The sequence below is a fragment of the Lampris incognitus genome, chromosome 3 (assembly GCF_029633865.1).
Source record: "Lampris incognitus isolate fLamInc1 chromosome 3, fLamInc1.hap2, whole genome shotgun sequence".
NCBI classification, from domain to species: Eukaryota; Metazoa; Chordata; class Actinopteri; order Lampriformes; family Lampridae; genus Lampris; species Lampris incognitus.
This window is the reverse complement of record NC_079213.1, coordinates 113,232,058-113,259,584: the sequence shown is the minus strand read 5'-3', so window position 1 is coordinate 113,259,584 and position 27,527 is coordinate 113,232,058. Positions and strand designations below refer to the sequence as shown.

The 27,527-nt window shown below is 45.8% G+C and overlaps 1 protein-coding gene across 1 annotated transcript in view; it reads left to right on the top strand.

The window, feature by feature from the left end:
* The first annotated feature begins 332 nt into the window (after positions 1-332).
* The window catches only part of opa1 (OPA1 mitochondrial dynamin like GTPase), an 85,145-nt gene continuing 57,950 nt past the window's right edge, over positions 333-27,527 (top strand). Inside the window, exons 1-10 of the mRNA XM_056276129.1 lie at positions 333-520; positions 2,003-2,327; positions 5,644-5,740; positions 7,266-7,373; positions 10,093-10,146; positions 15,088-15,170; positions 17,988-18,152; positions 21,692-21,745; positions 22,776-22,880; positions 24,446-24,532. Of these exons, the coding sequence (XP_056132104.1) occupies positions 492-520; positions 2,003-2,327; positions 5,644-5,740; positions 7,266-7,373; positions 10,093-10,146; positions 15,088-15,170; positions 17,988-18,152; positions 21,692-21,745; positions 22,776-22,880; positions 24,446-24,532 (1,107 nt within the window). The 5' untranslated portion in view covers positions 333-491. The remainder of the gene's footprint in view (positions 521-2,002; positions 2,328-5,643; positions 5,741-7,265; positions 7,374-10,092; positions 10,147-15,087; positions 15,171-17,987; positions 18,153-21,691; positions 21,746-22,775; positions 22,881-24,445; positions 24,533-27,527) is intronic.

The following is a 27,527-nucleotide window of genomic DNA, read 5'->3' as shown; positions in this document are numbered from 1 at the left end:
AAAACAAACAAACAAATAATTGTAGTCTTCGTTTTTGACCACCCTGTCCGTCCGTCCGTCCGTCAACAAATCCCACCCACTGGAATTCTGCAAACTTGACAGCTACGTCATCACTATTATGATCGTTATTATGTTTATCATTAGTATCACTGTGATTTTTATTGTCTTCTGCTTGTTTCTTTCTTTTGCTTTTGTTTTCGAGTTGAGTTGATTTTTGGCTCGCTCGCCAAATGACGTGGGAAACGGGGGACCGTTAAACCGTGGGAACGCTACACCCGGTCGCGTTTCCCGCGGCTGATTTGGAAGTCGGACCACTTTACCGGAAGTAAAGCTGTCACTCGGGATTCGCTGTGTCCTTGCTAGCTAACGAGCTAGCCGGCCGCTGTAGCGGGCGAACAAATGTGTTCCGTTTGGCAGGATGTGTTGATCTGTGCCCACAAGGCAGAGTTGTAAGGAAGCTGAGCGTTCACCCGTGGTTGACTAAAAACGCCATGTTGCGTATCGGGAGCCGAGTTGCGTGGTAAGTTGCGTTTCACACAGCTAATGTTTGGCTGCTAACGGTAGTTGCTTGCTTAGGAGAGCACATCAGGCTAACGAGAGCTGGTCATTTGAACTCAACCTACAGACACCAGCAGCTGCTAGGCAACATATACTGTCAAGGTGTCCCAATCCACATGTTATTACGTCACTACAGCACCTGACGTTCCTACTGTCGGTGGCGTCCTTGCTGACCACACACGTTACACATAATATTAGGATTGAACTGTAATGTCAATCGATCAGTCAATCAATAATGCAACCAGTCTTTATTTACATAGCGCGTCTTGTATATTGAAATGCAATGCAATGCGCTTTATATGACGTGAAAGTGCACAGATGCAAAACAAGAAGCAGGTAACGTGGTTGCAGCGTTAGACAGCTTCCTAGCTAACCTGTGTGTGCAGTGTGGTTTAGCTTGCCAACCGTCAGTTGAGCGTCTCCGTGGAAGACTTTTACGTGTCTCCCACCAAAAGTGACCAGTCTGGATCTACACTTTTGTCTCACGTGGTTCTAAAATGGTTGAGGTCCCAGCTTCCATCAGTTACTGACTCGATTACTTCCTTCAAGAAAGGCCTAAAACTCACCCCTTCCATGCAGACTTTAATGCTGAAATGGTCTCGAGGCAAGATTTGTGGCACTTGTCAGCTAATGTGAATCATCTAACACTGCTATGTCAGCTCTACTGATGTGTTATCATCGGTGTCTACTATTGTGCCCCTTTTCTGCCTGCACTTGATATTTTATGCTCATATGACAATGACATGCCTGTTATACTGGTTAGTGGCAATTTAGATTGAATTTGTATTTTGATTCTCATATTCACCATTTTGATATTTTAAGATACACTGATGTGAAATGCACTTGACATGACATGCACTCTTTGCTATGATATGATTACTATGTAGCAAATGTTGTACTATTACTATATATAGTGCTATTATGACATAACTACTATGCAGCAGATGTAATAGTACTGCTTCATATACATAGTACTGCTATGGTATGATTACTATGTTGCGCTCTATGATGCTAGTTGACAACACACAAATGTACTAATTGCTGACTCGCTTGTGCAAGTCTGGATAATAGTATATGTCAGACGAGTAAATGGAAATGTTCTATATGATTGTATGAAAAGTAAATGTTATTGCTGTTGTCCATCATATGTTCCCTTTTGTTTGCTTGGACTGCTTATTTAAAAGGCTAACAGTATAGTTAATTGCAGTGCATTGGTTACACTTTGTGTAATTGTTGCACATGACAAATGAACTGGAAACTTAAAATTCATCATTAACAGATCCTAACCATTGGCAACAAATCCATGTGTCAGTGATTGGCAATGTGTGTGGAACACAATATGATGCCCAAAAACGGAATTTGGTATTGAAGAGGGATTGTATTAAAATTATCCATAGGCTTATTTCATTTTATGACTGCTGTCTGTATTTCTCTGTCCTCACAGTGTGGCCTGTAGGAACCTTGTTTATGCCAACATGGGGATGAGGTTCCGACTTCCCCTGCAGAAGCTCCATCCCTTGTCCCGTGCCATTCACCACCGCTACTCTGCTAATGCTAATCCCCAGAGACCTCCTCATCGCACAGCAGCTCGCCACTTCACCTCCATGTCCAGGTTACCCATGCGGCCCCCCAAGCCTCCTTCAGGCTCAGGTGGCTGGGGCCACCAGCAGAAGAGGGACTTCTGGGTTGCCCGTTTGGCTGCCAGGCTGCTGAGACTGCGGTACATTTTGCTGGGCTCTGCAGTAGGGGGAGGATACACTGCTAAAAAGGTATATATTTGGGATGGATGGATTAGATAGAGAGATTTGATCGATTCTTCACTGTCCTATATGAACTTTGTTGCCACAGCTGTACATCACATGGATGGATGGATAGGTGGATGGGAATTGTTTTAGTAGTAGAGAAAGACGGCAGATAGAATTTACATGAAATGGAACTCCAGTACAAAACAAAAACTCAGATTCACAGACACATCCAAACTATACACCTAACATAACATTGAACCCATTCAATTCAATCAGTACTACTTAGTTGAGATCACAGCAGCAAAGTAAAAAAAACAAAACAAAACAAAACTTCAGAAACGAGGACATTTTGCACCCAAAGGTTCTTTATCTTTAAGGGGAAAGGAGAAGTGTAACTTGAGAGTGGAGTGGGAGATCTGGATTTTAGAAAGGTGGTCAGATGATGGAATGGATAGTGCTTCTATCCCTCTCCTTACTCCTCAGTAGAGTCATCCAGGTTTTTTCTTGAGTCTTAATACACAGAAGCAAGTTAGCATTTTAAACTATAAGTTACCTCAACTCAATTTCATAGAGAAAAATTGATGCATTTTTGTTAAATGCCTCAAATAAGATCTATAGTCAACACATGTGTGGCAAACCTGCGCCACGGCTGAGATGTGCCAGCGCAGAGACACTGACACAGATAGTCAATGAGGGCACAACAGCCCATTTATTAAAACAATGTTTTTAAAAACACGAGTTAAAACCATGTGGAAAAGCTAAAAACAAACGTTCATTCAAGTCAGTTAAGTAGGGAGAGAGAGCCCTGCAGGTCCGTCCCCACAGCCCTCTGCTCTCTCTTTGGCTCTGGTGCCTTCATTTGGTGTCTGGAACCAATTTATCTGTCCTGCTCTGGGCAGCTGGTCCACACCTCACTCTGCCATACCTCTCCACCTTCACTCTTGAGGCCGGGGAGAATCCGAATCAGATGATAAATAAAAAACACCCAAAAAGCTTAAAGACAACACTTGCTAAAGAAGACCACTGGGGACCAACTGCAACCATTAGATCTGGGAAAAGTCATTTAGTTAGTTAGTTGCAGACTGTAGTCGGAAGCACCGGGTAGATGTTTGCTAGGGCTAACCCCCTTCACTTTCCCAGCAGTTGGGGAAACAATGGACGAGACTTTTCTTGGTCTTGAGAAACTGGCCTTTATTGACTGACACACTCTTGCCTATGTACCGTACGTTACTGCCAGATTGAGAACTTACTGCCAACCTTCTCTGCTCCACTTGCATTCACCATCACTTTTCTGCTGCTCGCTCTCTCACACTCGCTACGCACACACATCACGCACTGCCCTATTCCTTAAAGGAGCTACGCTACTCTTAGAACAATACCTTTCATGTAACTGTCCTTTGAAGAATTAGGAGAGCAGTGGTGGCTGGCCAGTAGAGGGCGCCAGGGCGCCACCCCACCACTCCCCTAGACCTTCATTGAAAAAGTCTTTTTCGGTGAAGGTCTAGGGGAGTGGTGGTCTACAAAAGATTCATGGCAGTTCGGTCTACGTATGTGAAGTGAATACTGCACATGCGTGACTGGTGTTGACTCAGGACTTGTGGTGTTTTCCACACCCACTGGGAAAGAGGTGGATTTCAGTCATCGCTATACATTTGACCTTACAGTTGCTCAATTTTGTATTTATTATTTGTATTGTGGCACACCACAAGAGGTCTATCAGCCTGCTGAGAATGTTACAGAGTCACGCCATGTTAGCTAGTCATGGTTCATATTGGACCTCTGGGTATGTCCAATCGCCCTATATCGCCTGAGAAACTTTAAAACAGCAGATACGGAAAGTTCAGAGATTTGATGATGAAAACGACATCATAACCCCCTCCAAAAAAACCCCAAAACAATTCTTTCTTTTTAGAAATGAGAGAGAACTATATGTCAAAGTACTTGATCATTAAAAACCTCAAATAAACTCCTACCCCGAAGAGTGTTGTAACTGTTTATTGTGTATTTTGATGATCAAGCTCTGTGTTACACAACTACTGTTCATATTCAGCGTGATCCAAAAATATGATTCCTTTCAAACATGCTGCTCAACGTTTCCTCCATGGTAAACTGACACAGTGGTGCGTCAGTAATCTCAGTTTTGGTTTGACATCTCTCCCACAACCGCATAGGCAGAAGTCACGGTGCACAGAGAAGATCAGGTGGGCCTAGCCCGTCCAAGACCAGGTTGAGATTTAGATGGCACAGACACATCCGGGCACACCCCTGGCTATGCAGTTGCTCTCCCAAAAACAGACTGTGTATGATTTGTCATAACTGACAACTCTAAACATCAAGGCAATATGTTGTTGTTTAAGAGGAAAACAGGGTTGACTTATGCATTAATGCTAATCTCACATGTTCTCTGGGAGCAGTTGTAATATCTTTGGTGTTGTGTTGGTGCACCTCTACTGAATGAGTCTGGACAGGCCACCATGATTCATGTCAGTTGATCCATGTTCATGTTCCCATATCAACTTAGTTGTTGCAGGAGGTGTATTAGCTTATGCTCCTTTTCCACTACATGGTACCGGCTCGACTTCACTCGACTCGCTTCTGTTTCATTTTCCATTACTGTAGCAGTACCCCCTCAGTGTAACTGGTCGTCATAGCGACGCCTGGTTTTCAGTTTCAAAATGTACTTTTTTAAGATAACTCCGCTTCGACCGCTTCAGTATTTAAAAATGCCGGATGATATCCCATGCGTGCGTTGATGACGCAGAATGATGCAGAATGACGCAGTGACGCATTTCTCTGACCAGTCGGAGGTCTGCATTGATTTTGGTACCTGCTCCAGTTCTTTTGGAACCTCGACAAAGGTGGTACCAGAAAAGTGGTAACAGTCACGAAAATGCCAGTACTTTCCAGTAATGGAAAACGACAAAAGGGCGAGTCAAGTTGAGTTGGTACCATGTAGTGAAAAAGGGGCACTAGTGGCTTTACCGTGAGAGGATCCTGGGTTCAGCCCTGGTCCCTCTGTCTGTTCTCCATGTTGTCCATATAGGTTTCTTACAGCTTCTCTGGTTTCCTCTCCTGGTCCATAGACATGCATGTTAGGTGAAGTAAAGCCTTTTATTCAGCCAGGTGTGTCAATGATGTGTGATAATGTCTCTGTTTGTGGACCCTGTGATGGCAGGTGACCTGTCCCTGTCTTTTTCCTAATGCATGCTGGGATACACTCCAGCCCCCATCCTGGTTTGGATAAAAGAGGTTTAATGAATGAATGAATTAATGTGATAACCATTATTCAGTTTTATGTGTGCATACAGTGTAATTGACACCTGTCATTTTTCCCCTCTAGACCTATGATGAGTGGAAGGACCTTCTGCCGGATTTTAGTGACTATACCTGGGTCGTTCCCGACTTTGTCTGGGAGCTGAGTGAACAGATTGATCTGGGTAAGAGTTTGCTGTCGTTGAGTTAATAACTTGTCCAGGTCTCCTTTACCTCATTAAGACGGACCAAACAATCTAATCTAATCTAATCTAATCCACAGTACACTCCCCCACACAGACTGAAATACACATATACACCTTCACACGTTGCCGCTAAATGAATATAGAGGAAGCACCAAGTATTGTACAAACTCTTCAAGACAGAATGGTTATATTTAGGGCTGTGCAATATGACCAAAATCTCATATCACGATATAGTTCAATCCTATCACGATCACGATACATATCATGATATAGATCATTCATATCACGATAACGATACATATCACGATATAGGTAATTCATATCATGATAACGTTACATATCACAATATAGGTCATTCATATCACGATAACGATACATATCACGATATAGGTAATTCATATCATGATAACGTTACATATCACAATATAGGTAATTCATATCACGGTAACGATACATATCACGATATAGGTCACGGTGCACGATATAGGCCATTCATATGATAACGATACATATCACGATATAGGTAATTCATATGATGATGATACATATCATGATATAGGTCATTCATATCATGGTACATATCACGATATATGTTATTAATATCACGGTAACTATACATATCCCGATATAGGTCGCGATAACGATATATCGTGATATAGGTCATTCATATCACGATCACGATACATATCACGATATAGGTCATTCATATGACGATAATGATACACATCACAATGTAGCACAATTTCTGTAAATTCAGTGAATAAATAGTTCATATAAAATGACCACATGGAAAGGCCTATTTCTTATTACACTTTGAATTATATACTCGACAAATAAAAGGTACTTGTATTTGATTATTTTTCTCCTTTTATTTAGAATTTTGCAAAAAATTTCAATTAAGCATGTAAAAAATATAAAATGTCAATGTATAAAATATAAAAAGGTAAATAGAAAACACTTTACAACTATAGTTGTGTAGGTGGTAAAAGAGGCTAGAGGTGTTTGAGTCTGTTGTGGGGGCTGGCGTGCAGCGTATTTTGCAAAGTATGGTTTTCTGGTCCATGTCAGACTTTTCATACCCAAACCACGTCCACACGGTAGAAGTAGCCCCCCTTTAAGGTACAAGCTCCTCCTTTTGTCCTGGCTGGTCGGAGTCCTTCTGTTCAGAATTACCCCGTTCTGTGTTGCGTTCACCATCCTCCATGTTTGTTTGTATTGCCGTCATACAAATTTCCTGCCTGTGTCCGTGCTGTGGAAAGGGTCGTCCAATGATGAAAAATATTGCTGTAAAGAGTGATTTGCGACACAACGAAATAAATGATATAGCTTAATATGAAACAATAAGACGTTTTCTATCATCACACGATATATATGGTCATATCGCACAGCCCTACTTATATTCATGCCACACATCAATCACATCAGTATTGATTCATCAGGATAAAAAATTCTCAACTTCCCCTTCCCTTCCCCACCAAACTGTCCTGTCTCCCTTTGACTGCAGACAAACTGGCCAAAGCTCTACCAGAGATGGAGGAAATTGCCAAACTACTACCCGACATGGACAAGATCGGAGAGAACTTCTCCTTTCTCAAAAGCCTGCTGTCCACCGGTGAGCCTGCTGATAGAACACCAACCATGCCTCACTGAGGGCTTTTTCATGTTGACTACTACCACTACTACTTCTGGCTGCTCCCGTTAGGGGTTTTTCATGTTGAAATCAGCATTACTTGCTTAAAAAAATACACCAGACAACAAAACCTCTAATCTGTTGTATTTGACGTTGATTCCCTTCATTTCTTGATTATATTCATCTCATTAATCCAAGCAAACCTGTCCCCAACGTGTCTGATGGGACTTAGGGAGCTGTGCTTGTTGTCTTCATGACACCCCAGGTCTCCTGCTCTGTACCTGCCCCAAGGTGACCGTAGCTGACTGAGATGTCTGTAATAGAGTCACTGTGTCTCTGTCCTGTGACTATTCAGGACATGTTCACATTTGGTCAGTGACTCTCCAGGAAACACACCCAGTCATACAAACCCTCCTGTGTGATGTGGACCTCGGAGTGTTAGAGACTGCTTTGGAAAAATGACCCACCCTATTCTGCTGTGGCTGGAGTGCTGTCTTACCCCACAATGGTGTGAGCAGCTGCCACTTCCTTTCACTAAAAGGGCTGAAAGAAACTCCAGTAGCAACACATTAGAAGTGCCTGATGGTGATTTAGAGGAAGTGATTTACAACTCGCATGTGTTTGGATCACAGTATGTCTGTTGACCCAACAGCTCCTCTCCAGGTGAAATCCTTCCCACCAAGTCAAGTCAGTTTTATTTATACAGCCCAATATCACAAATTACAAATTTGCCTCAAGGGGCTTTACAGCAGCACAACGTCCTGATCATTTTCCACAGTGCCCTTAAGCTGTTGCCCTGTACTGACACATCACCTGTGTGGCCAGCTAGTTTGAGATGACGCTATGCCATGCACTCTTAATTATTATGTTACTAGGCTCCATGATGTCTGTAGGTCGACACAAATTTATCTTCTAAGTCACTTTGCATAAAAGCATCCGCTCAATAAGAATATGTAAAAATGTAAATGACACAACAGCCCTGGTGACTTTGTTTTATTTGGAATGGATCTCTTCAGTTTACAGTGGTCAGACACCGCTGGACCTGTGGTCTTCAGGGTTCTAGCTTTAAAGGGAGAGTTTGATTCGGGAGTTTTTACTGTGCTCTACTTACATAGAGTCAGACAAACCCAGGACACCTTATGTCTGTGTGTGTGTGTACTTTGAAGGTACATTGAGCAGTGAGCTATTTTTCCGTAAAACACACATCCGACATCCGGGTGGCCTTGCGCTCTATTCCGTTTTGCACCAACATGGGGGATCACCGGTTCAAATCCCTGTGTTTCCTCCGGCTTGGTCCGACGTCCCTACAGACACAATTTGCCATATCTGCGGGTGGGAAGCCGGATGTGGGTATGTGTCCTGGTTGCTGCACTAGCGCCTCCTCTGGTTGGTCGGGGCGCTTGTTCAGGGGGGAGGGGGGACTGGGGGGAATAGCGTGATCCTCCCACGCGCTACATCCCCCTGGTGAAACTCCTCACTGTCGGGTGAAAAGAAGCGGCTGGTGACTCCACATGTATTGGAGGAGGCATGTGGTAGTCTGCAGCCCACCTGGATCAGCAGAGGGGGTGGAGCAGTGGATGGGACGGCTCAGAAGAGTGGGGTAATTGGCCGGGTACAATTGAGGAGAAAAAGGGGTTGAAAATCCAGAAACAAAAAACAGACACCAGACTTCTGAGGTGGAAGATGACAGATTTGCGTGTTGCAGAAAAATCGTTCAAAATTATAATAAAAAAAAAACCTTTTTTTTTTTAAATTTCCCCCCTCTTTTTCTCCCCAATTGTACTTGGCCAATTACCCCACTCTTCCGAGTCGTCCCGGTCGCTGCTCCACCCCCTCTGCTGATCCGGGGAGGGCTGCAGACTACCACATGCCTCCTCCGATACATGTGGAGTCACCAGCTGCTTCTTTTCAGCTGACAGTGAGGAGTTTCACCAGGGGGATGCAGCACGTGGGAGGATCACGCTATTCCCCCCAGTTCCCCCTCCGCCCCCGAACAGGTGCCCCAACCAACTAGAGGAGGTGCTAGTGCAGCGGCCAGGACACATACCCACATCCAGCTTTCCACCCGCAGACATGACCAATTGTGTCTGTAGGGACGCCCAACCAAACCAGAGGTAACACAAGGATTCGAACTGGCGATCCCCATTTTGGTAGGCAACGGAATAGACCGCTATGCTACCCAGATACCTCATATAATCTAATTTTTAGGATTTTGCATGTAATTGTGAAATTGTATTAAGAACAATCATTAATCTGAGACTGACGAGTAAAGGATTGTAATGCTCACCTTGGTGAAGGTGTGTGTTGCTTCTTTGGAGAGAAGGTGCTAATGATCCCAATAGACATCCAGCAGTTTGGCTAAGCTAGGCTGAACTCTCTGTTCAACATCCCTTCAGCCTGCACACACACAGACATAAAACAGGCAGCAACTAGATTGTCTGACTGTATGTAAGCAGGACACGTGGTGAACCCTCGGCAGTTGAGCGGTCCTGTAATCACGTGTAGAGAACTGAGAACTGATGCTGTTTCTGCTTGTCTCTTGATAATTCCTCATGAGGTGTCTGCTTTAATCTGGACCTGCACACATCATCCACTGTCACACATGCTCTGACCACCCCTCCCGCTGCTTCTGTCTTGTTTTATGATTCTTTTATTTTTCTTTTGTTCTTCACCCCCCCCCCCCCCTCTGCATTCTTCACAGGTGTGAGTTTGGGTAGTGAAGTCAAAGGAGCCTCTGGTCTGCATCTTTTGTTAGGTGTGTAGACCCCGCACTAAATAGTGCTTCCCGTCTATCCTCACCCCCCTCCTCCACCTTCCATCCTCCCCCTGGTGTGGGTACAGTGGGGCTCCCGTTTTCCGACCTGCCGTTGCCATGGTTCTGGGCTAATGAGGCAAACTCCGAATCCTGATTGGCTGCCAGGGTTCGGCAGGCTGGTACTGCTGTGATCTGATGGCCAAGTCAGTTTTGGCTGATATTAAAACCTGTATGGCTTTCTCCTTTGACTGAGGGTGACTCGGATTGGAGGATGAGTATGACAGGTTCATTTTGACTAAACACATACCTTGTGGTTAAAATGTGTTCTCTAGAACAGGAAATGAAAGTGTCATACTGAATATCTCTTGCTCACACTGGTTTCATTTGATTAAAGAGTAAACTAACGCAATTGGACTGTTTTTCTCGTACAGTGATACCATATCCCAAGTGCAGAAAATGTTTCATTGGTGGTAAAAATGTGTTAGCAGTGAGGGTGCCCAGGTGGCGTGGTGGTCTATTCCGTTGCCTACCAACACAGGGATCCCGGTTTGAATCCCTGTGTTACCTCCGGCTTGGTCGGGCGCCCATACGGACACAATTGGCTGTGTCTGCGGGGGGGAAGCCGGATGTGGATATGTGTCCTGGTCGCTGCATGAGCGCCTCCTCTGGTCAGTCAGGGCGCCTGTTCAGGGGGGAGGGGGAATTGGGGGGAATAACGTGATCTTCCCACGTGCCATGTCCCCCTGGTGGAACTCCTCACTGTCAGGTGAAAAGAAGTGGCTGGTGACTCCACATGTATGGGAGGAGGCATGTGGTAGTCTGCAGCCCTCCCCGGATCAGCAGAGGGGATGGAGCAGTGACTGGGACGGCTCAGAAGAGTAGGATAATTGGCCAAATACAGTTGAGGAGAAAAAAGGGGGGGGGTTATATATATATACATATACGTATATATCTATCTTTGTTATAATAAACACTCAACGGTAGGGAAAGTGCCAAACAAATAAGGAACAAAATAATCCAGTGAGTCAAGTAAATTCTTTATGAGACAGTACAAGCCTGTTTCATGCCATAAGCAATCATCAGCTGTCAATAAAGCTACTCGGGGAAAGAACATACCATTTACTGCCTCGTCATGCACATCATGTGCCTGAATCACCTCAACTGGCTCCTTTCGACGCGAAGGAGCAGCGGCTCTACTCCAAGCTCCCTTTGGATGTCCGAGCTCCTCAACCAATCTCTAAGGCAGAGCCCAGACACCCTACGGAGGAAACTCATTTCAGCCGCTTGTATCCACGATCTCACCCCTTCGGTCACTACCTAAAGCTCATGACCATAGGTGAGGGTTGGAACGAAGATTGACTGGTAAATTGAGAGCTTTGCCTTCCTGCTCAGCTCCTTCTTCATTACAGTGGTCCGGTACAACGTCCGCATTACTGCTGATTCTGCACCAATCCACCTGTCAATCTCCTGCTCCATCCTACCCTCACTCGTGAACAAGACCCCGTGATACTTGAACTCCTTCACTTGAGGTAACAACTCATCCCCAACCCGGAGGGAGCAGTCCACCATTTTCCGGTAGAGAACCATGGTCTCAGACTTGGAGGAGCTGACTCTCATCCCGGCCATTTCACACTCAGCTACAAACCGCCCCAGTGCGCGCTGGAGGTCGCGTTCTGATGAAGCCAACAAAACCACATCATCTGCGAAGAGTAGAGATGCAATTCTGAGGTTCCCAAAACGGACACACTACTCACCTTGGCTGTGCCTTGAGATCCTGTCCTTGAATATCACAAACAGAATTGGAGACAAGGGACAACCTTGGCAGAGTTCGACACCCACCAAAAACGTGTTTGACTTTGTGCCGAGAATGCGGACACAGCTGTCACTTATACAAGGACCGGATGGCTTGTAGCAACTGCCCCAGTACCCCGTACTTCCACAGTACCCCCCACAGAGTGCCCCGGTGTACACGGTCGTAAGCCTTCTCCACGTCCACAAAACACACGTAGACTGGCTGGTCAAACTCCCATGCCCCCCTCAGCACTTCCGCAAGGTTAAAGAGTTGGTCCGTTGTTCCACAACCAGGACGGAATCCGCATTGTTCCTCCTGGATCCGAGGTTCGACAATCGGTCGAAGCCTCCTTTCCAGCACCCCAGAGTAGACTTTCCCAGGGAGCTGAGCAATGTGATGCACCGATAATTGGAGCACACCCTCTGGTCCCCCTTTTTGAATATGGAAACCACCACCCCAGTCTGCAACTTCACAGGTATTTTCCTCGACCTCCACACGACACTGAAGAGGCGAGTCAACCAAGACAACCCAAAAATGTCCAGAGCCTTCAGCATCTCAGGGTGAATCTCATCCACACCTGGCGCCTTGCCACCAAAGAGCTTTTTAACTACCTTAGAGACCTCTGCCAGGGATATGGGTGGGGCTTCCCCTGAGTCTTCAGACTCTACCTCCTCCACTGAGGACGTGTTAGTTGGGTTCAGGAGCTCCTCAAAGTGTTCTTTACACCGCTCGACAACATCCCCAGTCTGGGTCAACAGTTCCCCTCACCGGCTGAACACAGCCTGAGTCAAGCCCTGTTTCCCCTTCCTGTGTCGCCGGATGGTTTTCCAGCACTTCCTTGAGGCCAACCGAAAGTCCTCCTCCATAATCTTGCCAAACTCCTCCCACACTTCAATTTTCGCTTCCGCGACCGAAGCAGCCTATTTTTTAATTATAAATAAATCATGACAATAGACAAATACTAACTCCCCCCCCCACTGCACTGTTAGCGATCACGTGTTTTTGAATTTATGAATGCGCACCTCTCCCTTCCCCATCGGACGTTGTGCACTTGATGTGCATGACGAGGCAGTAAACGGTATGTTCTTTCCTCCTGTAGCTTTATTGACAGCTGATGATGCTTATGTCGTGACACAGGCTTGTACTGTCTCGTAAAGAATTTACTTGACTCACTGGATTTTATAACATACATATATATATATATATATATATATATATAGATATATATAGATAGATATAAATAGATATAGATATAAGCAATGAAAAAAATATGTATTCATATTGATATTATGCAGGTATAGATTAATTAGCTAATTTGTTGTTAAGACTACTGTAATATCTAAAATGTATTTTGTTCTCCTTTTGTTTTTCTTCTCATCTCTTCTCTCTCTGCGCTGACCAGCTGACTTGCTGTAGTTTCTGTTTGTTCAACCTTTGTGGCTGTTGGCTGCCTTTGACTTCCACCCTCCCTCTTTCTCTCCTGGCCTGTGTGTGTGTGTCTCTCTCTCCTGGCCTGTGTGTGTGTCCCTTTTATTAATTCTACTCTTACTTGGGATTACTAACCCCTGCTGGACACAGGTTGTCTGACAGTCTCAAATCCATTCAGATGTTCAGAAAGCACACACAAATGCTTAATGACTTATGTGCAATTGTGATTTGCACATTCACCCGTGAATTATTATTGCAAAATGCGGGCGTCCAGGTAGCATAGCGTAGCATATTCCGTTACTTACCAACATGGGGCTCGCCGGTTCGAATCCTCATGTTACCTCCGGCTTGGTCGGGCGTCCCTACAGACACAATTGGCCATGTCAGGAGGTGGGAAGCCGGATGTGGGTATGTGTCCTGGTCGCTGCACTAGCACCTTCTCTGGTCAGTTGGGGCACCTGTTCGGGTCGGGAGGGGGAACTGGGGGGAATAGCATGATCCTCCCATGCACTACGTTCCCCCTGGTGAAACTCCTCATTGTCAGGTGAAAAGTGGCTGGTGACTCCACATGTATGGGAGGAGGCATGTGGTAGTCTGCAGCCCTCCCCGGATCAGCAGAGGGGGTGGAGCAGCGACCAGGACGGCTCGGAAGAGTGGGTGGGGTAATTGGCTGGAGGAAAAAGGGGAAAAAATCCAGAAAAATAAAAATTAAAAAAAAAATTTGCAAAATGCTGGCATGTGTTTAATCCGTTTTCATGTCACATAGAATGTTTACAGTGGTGAAAATGGTCAAGATAAGATACAGTAAGGTGAAAAAAGTGCCATGTAATCAATTTTTGCTGAAATCAAGATCAATCAACACTAATAATGTTAAAATATGAACACAAAGTAAAATGTATAGAATTATAATTTCAAGTCGAACACTGCCACCCTACATACTACAAATGATGCCCAGAGAGAGTTGTTGGATGTGATTTGTAAAGTGTAAATCAGCAGGGTGTGTGTGTGGTTGTCATAACTGTAGCTCTAAATAGCCTTCATGTAGGCCGTTTATGATTGTTTTAAGGGGTGGTGTATTATCCAGACTGTCCAGTACCCTTCAAAAAGAGTTTTCCAAACATTTCAGTCCTGCTTCTACTAACCTCACTGGTGCCTTAGTTTAGATAACTGCTTTTCTGTGTGGGAATAATGTATTTGTTATCACTGACTGATAACCAGTAGTCTGTAGAATCTCTCATGTTTAAATAACCTAGGGCGTCCGGGTGGTATGGCGGTCTATTCTGTTGCCCACCAACACGGGGATTGTTGGATTGAATCCCCGTGTTACCTCCGGCTTGGTCGGACGTCCCTACAGACACAATTGGCCATGTCTGCGGGTGGGAGGCCAGATGTGGGTATGTGTCTTGGTCGCTACACCACTAGCGCCTCCTCTGGCTGGTTGGGGTGCCTGTTCAGGGGGGAGGGGGAACTGGGGGGAATAGCATGATCCTTCCACGTGCTACGTCCCCCTGGTGAAACTCCTCACTGTCAGGTGAAAAGAAGCGGCTGGCGTCTCCACATGTATCGGAGGAGACATGTGGTAGTCTGCAGCCCTCCCCGGATCAGCAGAGAGGGTGGAGCAACAACCGAGTGGGGTAATTGGCCAAGTACAATTGGGGAGAAAAAAGGGGGGGGGGCGTTTAAATAATCTATTTATGTCTTCTTATGTTTCCCTCTGGTAGACACCTCAGGTGAGCCTCCCCTGAAGGCCACAGACACTGCAGCAGTGCCCACCTCAGAAAGTGGGGACAAACAGTACAAGAAGGCAAGTCTCCACCGCAACATACCGTAGTTTCACCTCACTTATCTCCTGCCCTACAGCTTGGACCGGCTCCATCTCTGATTCATGCATTGCAGCTGAACGCATCAGAAAGTACTCTCTGGTTTAAACACAGTACCTCACTGCTCTGATCTGTGACCGAACACAAATTATAGCTCTCTAACTCACACTGTAGGGTTTCAGAACTACATATTGGGCAGCACGGTGGCCCAGTGGTTAGCACTGTCACCTCACAGCAAGAAGGTCCTGGGTTTGAACCCCTGGGGTTGTCCAACCTTGGGGGGGTCATCGTAGATCGTCCTCTGTGTGGAGTTTGCATGTTCTCCCCGTGTCTGCAGTGCGTTTTCTCCGGGTGCTCCGGTTTCCCCCCACCATCAAAAAGACATGCATGTTAGGGTTAATACTCCTGCCTGTGCCCCTGAGCAAGGCATGGCAAGATGAACTGGAGTTGGTCCTTGGGTGCTGCACGGTGGCTGCCCACTGCTCCTAGCTACACAGCTAGGATGGATACAAGCACAGCGTAATTTCCCCACAGGGATCAATAGAGTATATCAGAACAAAAAATATATATACTTTTACGTCTCATAAATACCCAGCCAGTCTTATGGTCATGTTAAAGCCTCTAAACCGACACTGCCGAGTCTCTGTTTGATCCTCTGTCCTGTCATGTCCCACTGGGGCGCCTCATGCAAACTCTGCCCACAAGGTTCCTTATGGAGCTTCTGATAAAATCCATCAACCAGCCGGCCTGTGTGTTGTCTAAAGTGCAATATGTTTGGACTACTTTCAGTTCGTTCTCGTGGTTGATAACAGGTGGTCAGGACGGGCTGCTGATGTTTGGATTATGTTGGTGCTGCGGTAAGAAGATTATTAGTTAGTCTGTCAGGTTGGGTTTTACTAGGTGCATTGTTCTGATTCAAGTTATTCACCACACAGTAACAGTAGTTTATATCTGGTCAAATTGTAACGGATGACACCAGGGACGCCATTTTAAAATACTTTACTGGGTTGATGTTCACACTAATCCAAAAGTACAGGGTTCAGCTATCTGATATGCCTCATGACATCTGCAAGTTGGTGAGTTCTGGGATGCTAGTTGATTGACACAACTTCAGAAAACTCAATTTAACATGTTAATAAAACATGTTAAAAACTGACATTTGAAGAAAAAAACAATAGAATAGACTTAATTTCCATCACCATGTTGATTTTGTGCAAGTAAAACCATTTCCTGTTTTAACATTCATGAAATAAGAACACTAACCATATGAACCTGCTGACAGTCTTGAATAGAAATGTGTTTTTATCTAGCAAGTCATGGTGAGGGGTAAGGCCTTGAAGGGATTCTGTTCTCTGTAACAAAGCAGGTGTTGTGTTTTTAACTGGTTAATCTGACTCAGCGAGAAGAAGCAGTCATGGATCAGCCGTCTGTGGGCATCTGAGATGTTCTGCTGCTGCATGGTGCTGCTGCTCACAGATCACAGCTCAGCTCTTTACAAAATACAGTCGCTGATCACTGATCGTTGCTGCTTCTTCTCCCTCTACTCATGCTTCTCACTGTTGTTTTTCCCCAGAAGCCTCTAGTAGCAGTCAGGAAGACCACACCTTCCTCTAGCTTCATGTTGTCCTGCGGTCACTTTGTCCGCATATTTGTTTTATTCCTGTTGACTTCCATGTCCATTCTGTTTCATGTCTGTCCTCCACAAGTGCCCTCCTCCCCACTCCATGGAAAACATGTCTTTTTGTACACAGTTAAAGTTGAATAAATGAGCGAAGATGTGTGGGCTGAAGTTAGGGGCTTTGCTCAACACTGCTTTTAGTTCAAACTTGTGATTCCTAACAAGAGTACATATTAACTGGTACCAGATTACTAGTTTACCCATTAGACTAGACTTCTAGTTTTCTAGAAGTTTCAAACCAACAAGGACATCATGTATGCTTTGCAGAGCAAGGAATTATAAATCTGTAAAGCGATAACAATGAACAGCCTTCATCGGACAGCTTTTCTCCCTCCTCATCGCTCTTTGCTTGTGGGTACTCTCATTCTGGTTTGATGACTTTAACACAGGCAGCATCGAGTTGGGGACCAGTGGACTAAAGCTAAGCTCACCTCCTCCCTGGCTACAGCCTCTCCTCTCCACCCCTGATAGGGCAAATTACCCAGGACTGGCTTTACTTGTTTCATCTTCCTTACCACCATCATCTTCATTTGACTAATTACGATGAGACCCATCAGTTTGTTAGCCCCTCTTTGGCTATGTTAAACATATACAGCGTGCAATGTGAGCAGTCAGTAAAAATTACAGTATGTGGAAATTAGTAAGTTTTACCCCTTGGAGCAAAGTAATGTTTTGGATGGCTTTGCCTGACTGATGTCGAGGGCACAATAGTTTAGTCATAGCAGTGTTGTTGTTTGCTATGGATGACGGTGGAATCACAGTGGCATGCCACAAGCTGAGAGGTGCTGGTTGAGGTATCAGTCGCCTTTTCTTCTTTCAGACTGGCAAACTTTGTCATCTCCCCTGTGGGCCAGAGAGAATGACTTTGTTGTAATGCTGATGACGGTGGCAAGATTCCCAAAGACGATTGATTCCATTCGTGTTGATCCATGGCTGGATGGTGGCACTACAGCCTGTGGAGGTCCCACGCTGATGACTGCGGGCATAGGCTTGTCTTTCCTCTGTTTTGGGCCTGTATTTAGGTGCTCCTCTGGTCTTGGTCTGGCTGGCTGACTTGCCCAGCTCGTTGGTTGATTGTTGCTGCTACTCCTGCCTGTCTCTCACTGTGACGTCCCGCCCCCAGCAGGGTCTGCTCGGCGAGCTCATTCTCATACAGCAGCAGATCCAGCAGCACGAGGAGGAGGTCCGGCGGGCCGCTGCGGCCAATAACGCGCGACCTCCACCGCCAGAGCCCGTCCCCAGCCCGCCTCCGAACCCCAGTCCCAGCCCCCCTCAGCAGAAACGCAAGGTGAAGGTCCCATCCTACCTCTATCCAGGCACCTCCCACCCTACCTTCCTACCAAACAACAGATGTAGAAGACCTTTAGTCAGAAGCAATCCCCCCTACATACTATACCAGTTACCTGGACACACACACTAACAACTGAATCTGTAAAGAATAAAGTCTAGACTGGAACGACTTCCATCACCCTGAGACTGCCAAGTCTTTGCCATTTGATAGTCATAACACACACTATGTTAGTCAGTCAGGTTGGTTATTTCTTTGTCAATGGATTTTTGGATGGTCAGGCATGGACAGATATCTTAGCCTGGTTCCATTGGACATATATTCCTACTGCCCCATCTCATGCAGAGAGAACATCACTATCGACAACAGTTTCCTAAACATTTCTGTGTCCAAGAACGCCCAAGAAATTGGTAGAAATGATCATATTACCTTAGTTGGATGGCATTTTGTATCAGTGACCATACTGCTTACGCCAGAGAAATATTGCAAGTCAACTGCGTTAATCTCTCATGAAATATAGCCAGTTCTCCTCTCTGAGAGCAAGTTCAAACAGATGGCCCCCTCCAAAAAGTGGACTCTCCGATCACAGCTTTCTAGACTAGTCAGGTGATATAGTTTGGACGCAGTGGAAATAATTGTGTTGATCTTTGTTGAAATGTAGAGGCAATTGCATCAAGGAAGCCATTTGATAAGATGAATCACATGACAAGTACAGTGCACGTGAGCAGTCGTGTGCCAGCCGTTGCCATGGAAACACTGCATTCTAATATTTATGTTTCCATTTTTCATAATTCTTTTTTTTTTTTTTGTGGATTTTTCCCCCCTTTTTCTCCCCAATTGTATCCGGCCACTTGCCCCACTCTTCTGAGCCGTCCCGGTCGCTGCTCCTCCCCCTCTGCTGATCCAGGGAGGGCTGCAGACTACCACATGTCTCCTCCGATACATGTGGAGTCGCCAGCTGCTTCTTTTCACCTGACAGTGAGGAGTTTCACCAGGGGGATGTAGCGCACGGAAGGATCCCGCTATTCCCCCCAGTTCCCCCTCCCCCCCGAACAGGTGCCCCGACTGACCAGAAGAGGCGCTAGTGCAGCGACCAGAACATGCCCACATCCGGCTTCCCACCCACAGTCATGGCAAATTGTGTGTGTAGGGACGCCTGACCAAGCCGGAGGTAACAATTTTTCATAATTCTGTTGCACTGCATCTGGATTAAGTCGCCGCCTTTGGATCAGTGTCCAAAGCTGTGATTGGACAGTCTGCTTTTTGGGTGCGCCCGCCGGTCTGGGTGGCAACACAACACCGACCCCCATCTGTAAAATATTTCTACTTTCTGTGACTCAACAGAGCCGCATATTTTTCAGGTGAGCAGTCAGCAGTAGTGAGAGTGAAGTCACAAATGAGAATAGTAATACTTTTATCATTTTCTTTCTATTTCTCAATGTGCCAGACCCCCCCCCCCCCTGCTTCTCTTATTCACTGAAACACTGCATGGAGTGGAGTGGCAACCTGCAGCATGGCATGAGCTGCATCTTTGGAAAGATTCATGACTGCCCAATTCCGAAATGGAAAACTCAAAAGCTCTTAGTTGGCTAGGTTACCACTAGCAAGGTTATCGTAAGGTTACCACTAGCAAGGTTATCATTAGGTTACCACTAGCAGGGTTATCATCAGGTTACCACTAGCAAGGTTATCATCAGTTACCACTAGCAGGGTTATCATCAGGTTACCACTAGCAAGGTTATCATCAGGCTACCACTGGCAAGGTTATCATCAGTTTACGACTAGCAAGGTTATCATCAGGTTACCACTAGCAAGGTTATCATCAAGGTACCACTAGCAAGGTTATCATCAGTTACCACTAGCAGAGTTATCATCAGGCTACCACTAGCAAGGTTATCATCAGGTTACCACTAGCAAGGTTATCATCAGGCTACCACTGGCAAGGTTATCATCAGTTTACCACTAGCAAGGTTATCATCAGGTTACCACTAGCAAGGTTATCATCAAGGTACCACTAGCAAGGTTATCATCAGGCTACCACTAGCAGGGTTATCATCAGGTTACCACTAGCAAGGTTATCATCAAGGTACCACTAGCAAGGTTATCATCAGACTACCACTAGCAGGGTTATCATCAGGTTACCACTAGCAAGGTTATCATCAGGCTACCACTAGCAAGGTTATCATCAGTTACCACTAGCAAGGTTATCATCAGTTACCACTAGCAGGGTTATGATCAGGTTACCATGAGCAAGGTCATCTTCAGGTTACCACTAGCAGGGTTATCATCAGGTTACCACTAGCAGGGTTATCATCAGGTTACCACTTGCAAGGTTATCATAAGGTTACCACTAGCAAGGTTATCATCAGGTTACCACTAGCAAGGTTATCATCAGGTTACCACTAGCAGGGTTATCATTAGGTTACCACTAGCAAGGTTATCATCAGGTTACCACTAGCAGGGTTATCATTAGATTACCACTAGCAAGGTTATCATCAGGTTACCACTAGCAAGGTTATCATCAGGTTACCACTAGCAAGGTTATCATAAGGTTACCACTAGCAAGGTTATCATCAGGTTACCACTAGCAAGGTTATCATCAGGTTACCACTAGCAGGGTTATCATTAGGTTACCACTAGCAAGGTTATCATCAGGTTACCACTAGCAGGGTTATCATTAGGTTACCACTAGCAAGGTTATCATCAGGTTACCACTAGCAGGGTTATCATCTGGTTACCACTAGCAAGGTTATCATCAGGTTACCACTAGCAAGGTTGTCATCAGGTTACCACTAGCAGGGTTATCATCAGGTTACCACTAGCAAGGTTGTCATCAGGTTGCCATCAGCACATGAACTCTCTCTATACGGGGCTTTATGTTTTCTAACGGAATCTCCTCCTAGGACAACTAAAATGTTACGGAGCATCGCAACGACATCATGAATCGCTAAAACTTTGGCTTGGGACACTTCCTGTTCCTGTCGTCTAGTGTAGATAGTCTAAGATAGAACTTTGTACTGTGTTTTTGTCTACCTGTGTGTTTAATTCCTAGTCTTCCGCTAATCCCATCTGCTTTCTCCTTCCTTTTCCCGCCCTATCTCATCACCTATCATCCCGAAAAAATCTGCTGAACGCACAGAACTGATAGAATCAAATGCATCGTGTGTAAAAGCTTCACTGCATTGCTACTTGGTAATGATTTCTTGATTAGATTCTGACATCTTTTCCAGGGATGGGATTGTGATTTGTGCCTGTGATTTCTAGCCCACTTATCGATGGTTGGAATACCCTCCGCTTGGAATCTGACTTTGGTTTCCCTTCCATCTTATTCATTAACTTGATTTTTTTTCTCAACTCCTGTACCCACTGTGGTGTGATTTGCATGTTAACCACTTCTCCATGGTGCTAGTGGAGTTCAGAGTGTGTGCAGCTGGACTGACGAGCTGCTGGGGTGCAGGTCATGAGTGTGAAGGTCAGAGAAGGAGCGTTAATTCTCTTGGTTGCTGTTTGTTTCTTCCTCCTGTTTCTCCTGCCTTCAGTCTTCAGACAAAGAAAAGATTGACCAGCTTCAAGAGGAACTGCTCCGGACCCAGGTACAGTAGAATCATGGCTTACTGTGTGATGGCAGAAGAGATAGTCTGTATGTCTTATATCTGTCTAGTTTTACAGTTACATTACTTGCTGTATATTTTTAAATTTATACTGCATGGGAATTATCTGTCCATGGTTATGCCAGGATATTTAAAAAGAACAAATGAGGGGCGTCCGGGTAGCGTGGCGGTCTATTCCATTGCCTACCAACATGGGGATCGTTGGGTCGAATCCCTGTGTTACCTCCGACTTGGTCCCTACAGACTCAATTGGCCGTGACTGCGGGTGGGAAGCCGGATGTGGGTATGTGTCCTGGTCGCTGCACTAGCGCCTGCTCTGGTCAGTTGGGGTGCCTGTTCAGGGGGGAGGGGGAACTGGGGGGAATAGCGTGATCCTCCCACGTGCTACGTCCCCCTGGTGAAGCTCCTCACTATCAGGTGAAAAGAAGCGGCTGGTGATGCCACATGTATCGGAGGAGACGTGTGGTAGTCTGCGGCCCTCCCGGATCAGCAGAGAGGGTGGAGCAGCGACCAGGACAGCTTGGAAGAGGTGGGGTAATTTGGCTTGATGCAACTGGGGAGAACAAGGGAAAAAAAAAAAAAAAAAAAAGACCCTCAAACCTCAGCAACATGTTGGTGAGGACGGATTGTCCACCGTCCCCACCTACGTTTTTCTTGCCACTGTATGACAGAGCAAGCTGGTGGAAGACCTTTACCAGCACATAGTACTACATCAATAAGTAAAACTCTGGTTCAACCAGGTTTTATGTTTGTTTCTGACACAACAGCCCTGGTGACGTTCATTCATTTGGAATGAAGCTCAGCTCACACTCCCCTCAGCACCACCTACACAGGACACACACTTCCATGAAAATGACCATCTCCAGGACTGTAGCGGAACTGCACTGTAATTCTCTTACTGCTTTATGTAGGAAGACAAGACATGGTCTTGTTCTGGTAACATGCGGTTGTGTGTGTAGATTTGTGCTGGTTGTTAATTTTCAGGTTTTTGTTTTTGTTTTACATTATGTAGATGAAGTACCAGCGCATGTTGGAGAGGCTGGAGAAGGAGAACAAGGACCTGAGAAAAGTGGTGCTGCAGAAGGACGACAAGGGCATCCACCAAAGGAAAGTCAAGGTGGGACAAATACGCTCAAGTACATATGTAGACGCACCAGGGGTGGGACGAGTCACACGTGTCACGGTTCGATACGGTTCTCACGTGTCACGGTTCGATACGTCTCACGGTTCACACATGTCACAGTTCGATACGTGTCATGGTTCACATATTTCACGGTTCGATACCTCTCACGGTTCAGGGCTCACGGTTTGGACTCAGTGCGACACAGTGGACGGCTTGGTGAGCAAGACACAAAACACCACTGCAGCTCTATTTGTCACTGATTTTTAGAATCAGGCCCAACATGTTGACATTATTGGACATTATCAAGGCACGTATTCACACCCAATGTAAGTGCAAAAGTTCTGACAACATTTTGTGCCATCTGTTCTTGTTGTGTAACACAGTTGCTTTACTTTAAACTTTAAAAACTACTAGAACCACCAAGGCGGTCTGTTTTGACCGTTTTGGATTTTCAGTTTAATAACTTTGTGGGGAAAAAAAGATGCAGACCTGCCACTCCCTGAACGCTCCTAAAATTGCCTATATTTGTATTAAAATGAGTTTTAGGATGAATTGCACTCTAAAAAGTTATATTAGATCTACCTAAAATGACCACTAGCGGTCAAAATGACCGTGCGTGACTTGTGCGTCATCGTGTGCGTCATGTGACTATTTATGGCGTGTGTTGTTGGCGTCATTTCCTTCACAACGTTCAGTTCCTTTACATGTCACGTGTTGTAGGCCATCTTACGTTTGTTAGATCAGCAACGTGTGTTTTCCGTTTTGTTTTTCAGGTATTACTTCCAACATGTCTGGGTACAGACGCCGTTACAGACGCACCATGACTACCACCGGGGCGTCACAGTGTTTACAGGCGTCGGACAGCGGCCATTTTCAGTTGTTTGAAAAGTAGTAGTGTAACGATCACGGATGTGTGGACTCGCTAGCCCGCTGGCTAACTGACCAGACCCTTCAGTCGACCGGTTAACGTGGTCGTCCGTGGTGCGGGACACCCGGGTTCAGTGGGCTGCGGCGGTTCCCGGCTGCCCCCTGAATTCACGACAGTGTTAAAGTCGCTAAAGTGTTAATTTTGGTGTCAGTCGTTTCCTAACAGACATACTGACGTGGGTAATGCAGTAACATCTCAGATGGGTGGGTGTTTATCTTGACACCATGTAGAGGTTCAAACCAGCCGTCATGAGGGAGGCTGACATCCCGGTTGTTCTGGTGTTAGTAACACACGAGCTCGCGAAACGGGGAGCGTCTCGAACCGTGAAGGCCGTATCGAACCGTGAAGGCCGTATGAACGATTTAGAATTCATTCTGGTATCATCCCACCCTCTAATACACACACACACACACACACACACACACACACACACACACACACACACACATATGCTCTGGTCCTCCAAGTCCTTCATATTGGATGTGTTTGTAATGCTGGCTACCTTACTTAGTGTCTCTGAATGAGCTCAGACAGATTCTTTATCGTCCTGCTGGTGGAACTGGAAGCTCCAGCCCACTGATTTACTTATAGATACTTCATCAAGCCTTAGACTGCCTTTTCTTCCTCACAGAAATCCCTTATTGACATGTACTCTGAAGTCCTGGACATTCTCTCAGACTATGACTCCAACTACAACACTCAGGACCACCTACCCAGGGTGAGTACCGGTCTAACATGGCTCCACAGCCACTGGAACTGGAATCTTGTCACTTAACGCTCCTCCACTGGTGTCAAAGCTGTCTGTCCATTTCCGGGTGCTAACAGTGTTTATGTTGGTTTTATTTCTATAATGCTAAGATTTTGGGGAGAAGATTAGCGACAGAAAATGCCGATAATGAATAATTTGATCAGCTAGCATCTGATCAGTATGTGTTGGTTTGCGGTAAACAAGAACAAGCAAATGTCCTCCATCACCAATTGCAATTTTACAGCTAACCTGTCATGTTTCACATCCTCCCTGGTGAACTTGATGTGGTTGTCCACAGAGTTAATGTAGTCGGTGAAATGTGCTACATCCTGAGATTTAATTCTAACCCAGGTGTGGTCCACACACATACTGATCAGTACTTAAGGTTTGACTCTTATCATCCACTGGAGCACAAACTAGGAGTCATCAGGACATTGTGTCAGCAAGCTGACAACGTCCCCACACAGCAGCCGGGGAAGGGGAGAAATCCCACATTAAACAGACCCTGGTTAAGTGTGGTTATCCTAACTGGGCATTTGTCAAAGCCAGGAAGATGCCCAAACAGTGCACCAGCCGATTGAGGGAAGAGAAGGACAACAACTGTCTAAGCATAAACCAGTGGTGATTCTGTATGTGGCCGGAGTGTTATTTTCCAAACACCGCATCTCAGTTGTTTTCAAACCCCAAAACACACTGCGCCAGAAGTTGGTCCACCCCAAGGATCAGGTTCCAGACACAAACAGTGCAATTTAGTGTAGCTGTTAAGTGCCAGGAGGATTGCTGTGACTTGTACATTGTGGAAACCAAACAGACGCTGGTCAAGAGGATGACACAACACAGAAGAGCTAACATGTCAGGCCAGGACTCCACAGTCTACACCATCTACAGGCCAGTGGCCACTCTTTCAAGGATGAGGATGTGACCATCCTTGATAGGGAGGAACACTGGTTTGAACGGGGACTCAAGGGGCCATCTATGTGAAGAGGGAACGACCATCCCTGAACGGGGGGGGGGGGCCTAAGAGTACATCTGTCACCACCTTAAAATGCTGTGATTGCAACCATTTCCCAATCCTCTGTGAATGGTACACATGGTCATCGAAACTCTAGTTAATGGTCACACCATATATGCATATGAAACTGGTGATTGGTGTCGGTCGTTATGCAGCTGTATTGTTTATAAGGGTGGGGTACCTGCAGTCAGTTGAGACTGAGGAGGTCAATTCCCCAGATGTGGGTATGTATCCTGGCCGCTGCACCAGCGCCTCCTCTGGTCAGTCGGGGCGCCTGTTCAGGGGGGAGGGGGAACTGAAGGGAATAGCGTGATCCTCCCAAGTGCTACGTCCCCCTGGTGAAACGCCTCACTGTCAGGTGAAAAGAAGTGGCTGATGACTCCACACGTATCGGAGGAGGCATGTGGTGGTAGTCTTAGAGTGGGGTAATTGGCCAAGTACAATTGGGGAGAAAAAGGGTGGGGGGGGGATAAATAAATAAAAGGGAATCTTTCATATGGAGTTTGTCAGAAAGCCGTTGAACATCCTCTTCAAGGTCAGCGAATCTTTCTATTTGCTTTCTTCAGTAGCACACAGTCCTCACAGGGCAAAGTTGGCATTGTTAGCTTAGCCACAGGTTAGAAACAAGCCACAAACAGCCCCAGCACTGCAGAATCGGAGACTTCAGTGTGATCAAGTCCGTCCAGAAGTCGAAGTGGTGAGTTATTAAGGTTAAAAAGATTAAACTGGAAGTTAAAAAGTTAAAAGCAAGCAGGGCAACAGACAAACAAACCGTCAGCTGGGAACCGGTAGTGTGAGGGAATGGTAACGATGACCTGACAGGAGGACAGACTGCACATGCACACAAGAGAGACTCACATCACAGCATTCACATATACAGAAGAAGAAGCAAGAAAACACTTTCCTCTCATGTCTTAGTTAGAGAAGGATACAAAACTGAAACAGGATAACAAAATTACATGCATTTAGAAGATACATAAGAAGAAAATGTGATGAGGGGGATGCCAAGCAGTGTCCAGGTGGTGACCACCATCACCATGGAGACCTGGGAGAAGGACAGACTGCATGTGCACACAGAAGAGACTCGCATCACACCATTCACACACATAGAAGAAGAGAAAGGAGAAGACATCATTCAGAGAGAGAGAAAAGATGTGAGAGAAGAGAACAGTTTGCAATAGTCAATAATCTGTGTGCTATAATCTATACTATATAATCTACTACTACTACCACTACTTTCGGCTGCTCCCGTGAGGGGTTGCCACAGCGAATCATCTGTTTCCATTTCTTCCTGTCCTCTGCATCTTTCTCTGTCACACCAGCCACCTGCATGTCCTCCCTCACCACATCCATAAACCTCCTCTTTGGCCTTCCTCTTCCTCTTCCCTGGCAGCTCCATATTCAGCATCCTTCTCCCAATATACCCAGCATCTCTCCTCCACACATGTCCAAACCATCTCAGTCTTGCCTCTCTTGCTTTGTCTCCAAACCGTCCAACTTGAGTGGTCTCTCTAATATAATCATTCCTAATCCTGTCCTTCGTCACTCCCAGTGAAAACCTTATCATCTTCAACTCTGCCACCTCCAGCTCTGCCTCTTGTCTTTTCGTCAGTGCCACTGTCTCCAGACCGTATAACATAGCTGGTCTCACAACCATCTTGTAAACCTTCCCTTTAACTCTTGCTGGTACCCTTCTGTCACACATCACTCCTGACACTCTTCTCCACCCACTCCACCCTGCCTGCACTCTCTTTTTCACCTCTCTACTGCACTCCCCGTTACTTTGGACAGTTGACCCCAAGTATTTAAACTCATATGCCTTCGTCACCTCCACTCCTTGCATCCTGACCATTCCACTGTCCTCCCTCTCATTCAAGCATAGGTATTCTGTCTTGCTCCTACTGACTTTCATTCCTCTTCTCTCCAGTGCATACCTCCACCTCTCCAGGCTCT